This window comes from Aptenodytes forsteri, unplaced genomic scaffold (assembly GCF_000699145.1).
Source record: "Aptenodytes forsteri isolate BGI_AS27 unplaced genomic scaffold, ASM69914v1 Scaffold393, whole genome shotgun sequence".
Classification (NCBI taxonomy): Eukaryota; Metazoa; Chordata; class Aves; order Sphenisciformes; family Spheniscidae; genus Aptenodytes; species Aptenodytes forsteri.
Genome location: NW_008796190.1, coordinates 27996 through 34320, shown reverse-complemented (window position 1 = coordinate 34320; position 6325 = coordinate 27996). Strand labels below are relative to the sequence as shown.

Below are 6325 nucleotides of genomic sequence, written 5' to 3'. Positions count from 1 at the left end.
GTCCTGTCCCTGCTCAGACCCCCTGACTCAACTCCCAGGGGCTCCTCATGGACCCAGCCCCACACTGCCCCCCCCAAGACACCAGCTCTGGGAAGGGGCTTCACCACCCTGCTCCACAGATGCGGGAGGGGGGCAGTGTCCCCCCCCAGGGCAGGTTGCAAGGGGAAGCGCTGTGCCAGCAATTTAGGGGGGCAGCCCTGGAACAGCCCCCCAACCTCCTGGAACCCCCCCGGAGAGTAAAGGGACACATTTGGGGCAAAAGCAGCCCAGGCTCCTGTCACGAGAAATAACACAAAATATTATCCAAGCCCCCAACACAGGACTGGGGCCACCGAGCCAGAAATGGGCAGGAATTAGGGGTTTTTTTTGCCCAGCCAGGGGATTTTCTGCATTTGCATGTGCCCCCCTCCACCCACGAGCAATGTCAACGTGAGCTTTCGAACGCCCTCCCTGCCAGAGGCAGCAGGGCCAGATCCTGGTTCAGCCCTGTTTGGTGCAGAGGAGGCAGCAGGAGGGGAGGGTGCTGCTTTTCCAACACTTCCCCTCACACCACGGGGCAGCACCCAAAAGCCTGGCCGACGGCGAGAAATGACCACCCGCCCTCTTTCCTAGGAGTCCCAGGGGACCCCAAATCAGCCAGGCCGGCTGCTGAAGAGGCCCCTAACCTGCAGCCACCCCCACACACCATCAGACATAGCGGCTGCTTTAATTCCCCGCCCACACCCTCTTATTTACACAAAAAGGTTCAGAGAAGTTGAAGCCAGCTTCTGTGAAAAGCCCTCGCTGGAGAGGAAGAGGAAGCCCCTGGTTTATCGGCACCGAGCCGGGCATTATCGGAGCTCTGCGGCTTCCAGGAAGCGCCAGCAGCCCCGACCCCCTCCGCGCCGGCCAGCACCTTTGCATATTTCCATGGCAAAGGCCCAGCTTTGCATGAGGGCCCCACCACACCCCGGGGGACCGAGCAGGCCCAAAATAGCCCACAAAGACACAGCATTCAAAAAAAAACCACCCCACCAAAAAAACATTTTGCAATATCTGCATAGCAGGGCTGAGCCACCAGCTTGTTTTCAGTAGCGAGGGCCTCGCCAGCACTGCAGGAAGCTGTCACCTCTCCCCTGCCTCGCCCCATCTGCAGTAAGGCTTGACAGCCAACGGGTCTGGAGCCGCCAGCAGAGCTTTTGGGGTAGGGAAGTGCTTTGCCCCTCAGGAGGGGGATTTTCCAGCCAAGGCTCCCACAGCAGAGCTGGCCCTGGCAGGAGGAAGCTGTTCATCAAACCACTGCCCGAGCAAGGTCTGCTCATAACTGGGCTGCGCCCTCCCGCCCCAGGCGGGCCACACGCTTCCTCCATCCCCGACCTGCAGGAATCGAAACTCGGGGGCCACAGGGCAGGGTGAGGTCTGGGGCAACAGAGTCCACCTACAGAGGCCTCCTTGGCAACTGCAACACCAGCTTGCTCTGCCCAGGCAGAGAGGCAAGACTAATGCGAGACAACCAAAGCTACACGGTGTCCCCCCCGCCTTGGAAGGGGCAAGGAGCACAGCTCACCCCGGGGCTCTGGGAAGAGTCCCCTCTCCCCAAGGCTGTGGGCCCCCGCCTCACTGACAGCAGAGGGTGACAAGCCCCAGCCGCCAAGCACAGGCACCCAGAGAGCCACAGCACGCTTCGGGACGCCACAAGAAAAGCTGTTTCGGAGCGTGCAGGCACTGAGCACAAGGCGCCTTGCGGACTGCCCCCACCCACGTACACGGTGAAGGAGAAGAGCGTCTCAGCACGGAGCAGCTCCGGGGAGCCCCGACAGGTGACACAAGACACCCAGAGCAGTTTTCCACAGCCCGCAGAGGCTTTCTAATAACCAAGAGGCTGTGGGGCGCCCCACGGGCAGCATCCGTGCAAACAGGCCCACATCAGCAAAACAGAGCAGGAGCATTTAGCATGTCAGCGTTTCATTACAGGAAGTGGCAAGTTTTACACTAGAAGATTGAGCAAAGACATTTATTGACAAAACTAAGTGCTTGTTCAGCAAACAAGCAGGTCTGACAATAGCACCATCTTTCAGCTCTCCACTTGGGTTTCCATTGGGCATCACTCGGGCTGCAGGTCGAGCACCGTGGACGAGGATGTTCCTCGCTGTGCAGGACCGGGTCCCAGAGAGTAGAGCTCCCCAAGAACCAACCAATCCACGGTCGGAGGGCACAAGGCGGACGAGCACTGCAAGCCCACTGAGAAGCAACACTACCAGCTGGGGACCAGGGACCAAGGCCAGGGCCGGCACCAACGGACTCGCACAAGCTGCAGATCCAAGCCGACGAGTTTTATTCTGCTCCAGGACATTTACATTCAAACATCATTTTCGTTCGACTCATGGCTTAGAGCATCAAAATGAAAGGAAGACAAGGAAGCAACTGATACGACTTCCACAGCTCCCCACCCGCTAGAAGGGCTAGAATAACCAAAAAGATTATAATGAACAGAAACATCAACTGTTGCCAGCAAGCCGTGGGCACAATGAGAGTCCACCAGGCCACTGATCCTTGCTACACTCCCTGGCAATGTTGCTCAAGTGCATCAGAGAAAGGCTCACTTGGAGTCAAGGCAGGAGAAGGCTTCGCCACAAAAATGCTACTTCACATGAGGAATGAAGTACAGTGCACCCATAAGCAGTTCTACCACACTGAAAATTCCTCCATTTTGTATCATTAACTCTGTAAAAATGTACATATTCTACAGATTTATAGATATTTACAGGTTCTCTACAGCCTCCCCAACCCATGTGGGGTTTTACATACTTACAAATGCACTCCTTATTTTTAAACTGCTTGTGTGTGGTGAGTCGCATCAGTGTAGCCGAGATCAGCCAGACAGGCCAATGCAGCCGCACCGCAGCTGGCTGTGGTTACTGCCCTGAGCCCCGCCGCACCCCTCCTGCCCCCCGATGCTCCCCTGCCTGCTCAGTGACCTGGCTGAAGCCCTGCTGGGAGGGAAGAGGCCATGCAGGGCTCCAGCACCCCATGTTCTGGCAGCAGGTGGCACGTCTTGGCTGCTGGCGCAGCTCTACCACTTCTGGAGGGCGGATGCGTGCAGAGCCGGCAGCAGCTGAAGGCCTGCTCACCAGCACACCTGGGGGCAGGCGCAGGCTCGCACAACACCCGGCATTCAATGCTTCTGCTCCAACAGAAAAGCCACAAGTTTAGGCAGGACACCAGCAGCAGAAGATGCTATTTCCAGAAACCCACAACCACAACCCTAAAACATCTGCTCCACACACAGCTGCTGTGCCAAGCCCAGGAGGCTTCAGTCCAGACAAGAGCTGCTGGTGCTCACTGGCTTGCTGCTAAGCAGATCGGTTCCCTCCGGGATAAAACTGAAGCAGTCCACTTGAGCTTTCTGTCATCATCCTCTTGAAGGAAGCAGAATATAAATTCTTCCACTTTCTGTTCCCAAAGCAATCAATCCTCATTGGTACCCACAATCTGACCGGATCACACCTTCCTTCTTAGGAAAGGATTGCTCAAGAAGATGCCTAGATATTCTCCCTGGGTCACTCAAGTCCAGCTTCATAAGTACTCACAGGAGGAAGTGATCAGCTCACCAGCCCCAAACAGAGCCGGTCCACCCAGAGTTTTGTCCCTCTGCAGCATACCCTGGCTCACCGGATCATGTAGGCCAAGCTTGCTCCCAGTCCAGCCACACCTGCAAACGCCATCAGTACATTTCTGATGCTGCCTTCTAGGTCCTCGACTCGAAAGAATTCAACAAAGCCCTCCTAGGAGAAAGAAGGGAAAGTCATTTCCGCGCCAGCCACCCTTCTTTGGCAGGAAGGCATGGAAAGCCTTTTTCCCTGGCAGAGTGGGCTGGGGTACAGCCTGCCCAGCACATCCACCGAGTGCACTCCCCCAGACTCACTACAGCCACAGCCTGCGCCGCAGAAGCGGCAATCAGGAGACAGCACCAAAGCAGCTGTGGATCAGCTTCAAGCAAGCTCAGCACACCCAGGATTGACTCGGCTTTGGGAATGATGCCCCCTCTGCGCTGGGCAGAGGCACATTTTTAGCTCATTGTAAGGAGCTCCTGAAACACCAGAACTCTGGCTAGATGTTTCAGACTGTGGTTTTAACTGGAACAGTGAGTCATCTCTGTGCTTTGCTGACACACGTGGTTGTCAGTGAGCAGGTCACAGAAATAGGAAAATATTGGATTGTTCTGAAAAGCTCGCAGTGTTCGGGACAGGCAGTGACTCACCCAGCCTCCCTGGCTCATTAGCCACTCGCGCTTAGATGAGACGAGCGCGTCCGTGATGATCCCTGCCAGCGAGCTGATGCACTTCTCCTGGTTTATGCTTTTCAGGTGTTTTGCAACAAAGGCACCAAATGAGATGAGCGTCACCACTCGACCCCAGTTTGTTACTCCATCACTGAACACGTGGGCAGCCACTTCACATACTGACTGCAGATCTTCCTCCTTCTGGATTTCCAGCTTCCGAAGCATTCCTGCAAGAGATGCTGGTTTAGAGGCAGGCAAGCACACGACACTGAATACCCTGCAAGGCCACCAGTGAGAAGATGCAGCCCCCACACGCTAGGTCCAAAAGCTGTAAGAGTCACTGCCAAGCATCAGTGATGGAGAGCAAGTACCTGCCTGCTTCTGCAGAGGGTTCTGCTGCTCACACTTGCCTGAGCCAGACAAAAAACAGCCCATAACCTATTTCTAGTTCCTTCCTCCCCACCTTGGGCACAGCTGCCGTCTCTGTGCATGTCACGCTCCCCTATCTCACAAGGGCTTTAAAGCCCCACCACGTCAAAACCACAGCACAGAAGTCAGTTTGCAGCCTGGCACGAGCCCTGCCCCTCAAGCCGAAACAAAGGACGGTCACCTATGGCCAGGCAGATGTGTCGCCATTTTATTAATGTGGTTTTAGTGACTGGAACAACAGAACTCCCCAGTTCGGCCTGCAGTGCCTCCTCATGAATAAGCAAACAAGACAAGCCTTTACGAAACTGAAAGGCTTTACTTGTTGTTGCTCAAACTAACAGGAAGCCTTCCTGAAGCCAGTTCCTTTTCTGCACACACGAAGGTAACCGTCCCTACAGAAGCCTCAGATACCAACGCCAGCTCGTGTTGGTCTGTACATTCCTCCCAAGCATGGCTCGTTCAACGAGCACATCCATGAATTTCACCAGGGTAACCAAACCCACAGGCTTTCACATCAGCACAAGGAAGAAACTGAAGCCCTTTGCACATGGCTCGATCAACGAGCACATCCATGAATTTCACCAGGGTAACCAAACCCACAGGCTTTCACATCAGCACAAGGAAGAAAACTGAAGCCCTTTGCATTAAAAAAAAAAAAAAGCACACCACACAAAAAACTGGAACATCCTCCCGCAAGAAGGAAGGTGTTTCACCACACACTGTCTCGGGAAGAAATGCAGACACCACCCTTCTGTGCCCAGCACCATCCTGATCTGGGATCAGACGCGGTGCGGTGTGCCAAAAGCAGTCCCAGCACGAGCCCCAAGGCCAGGAGCTCAGCCCCACCACCCCAACGGCTCAGGCTAGCCCCAAAACAGCTAATTTCTGAGTTACACAAAACCAGGTCAAAATGGTTGGTTCTCGCTTCCAGTCCATTGCCAGGACACTCTGCAGCAAGGGCACCTGCTCATCCAAGCCCAGGCACTGGGGTTCAAGTTTCTATAGCTATTCTAGCACTCATCAGACATGGGCAAAATACATTAAAATAGCTGTAAGCCAAGCACATTGTCCGGGAGAATTTCTCCCCCAGAAACCCCCTTCCACCCAAGCCAGGGGTGTGAGGAGTTTAAACTCCTGAGCTAACTAATCTTTGGATGCTCGGGATTATTTCCATACAGTCGTGCTGAGCAAAGCAGGATGCAAGAAGGAACTGGGGCTAATCTGTAACTAGATTATCTCGTCTGCACACGTTACCAGCCGTTTTTCCACCTCCCAGTCGAACAAAGTTCAGTTTCATTTTTAATCACTTCTCAGTGCTTTAACTCCCTCGAAACCAGGGCCACATCCCATCCGGTAAATGACGCGGCCGAGCGCCCAGGCGCCCCCCACCCCCGCCAGCCGGGGGGGGGCAGGGGACGGCACAGCGGCCTTGCTCCAGCCCCGAGGGCCAGCTCCCACCTAGGCCTCCCCCAGCCCCTGCTACGCGGCAGCCTGCAGCCCACCCACCTCGAGGGCCCACACACACGGGGCAGAAGGAGCGGGATCTCACAGAATATAGCATGGTTTGGGTCGGGGCGGACCTTTAAAGACCATCTATTTCCACCCCCCTGCCGCGGGCAGGGACGCCTTCCACTA

General features: G+C 55.3%; 1 protein-coding gene across 1 annotated transcript in view; it reads right to left on the bottom strand.

Annotated features, from left to right (window-relative positions):
• Positions 1-1979: 1979 nt before the first annotated feature.
• The window catches only part of MCL1 (BCL2 family apoptosis regulator), a 7568-nt gene continuing 3222 nt past the window's right edge, over positions 1980-6325 (bottom strand). The window contains exons 2-3 of the mRNA XM_009287975.1: positions 4241-4488; positions 1980-3764 (exon numbers count right to left, since the gene is read on the bottom strand). Coding sequence (XP_009286250.1) covers positions 3648-3764; positions 4241-4486 — 363 coding nt within the window. The 5' untranslated portion in view covers positions 4487-4488 and the 3' untranslated portion in view covers positions 1980-3647. The remainder of the gene's footprint in view (positions 3765-4240; positions 4489-6325) is intronic.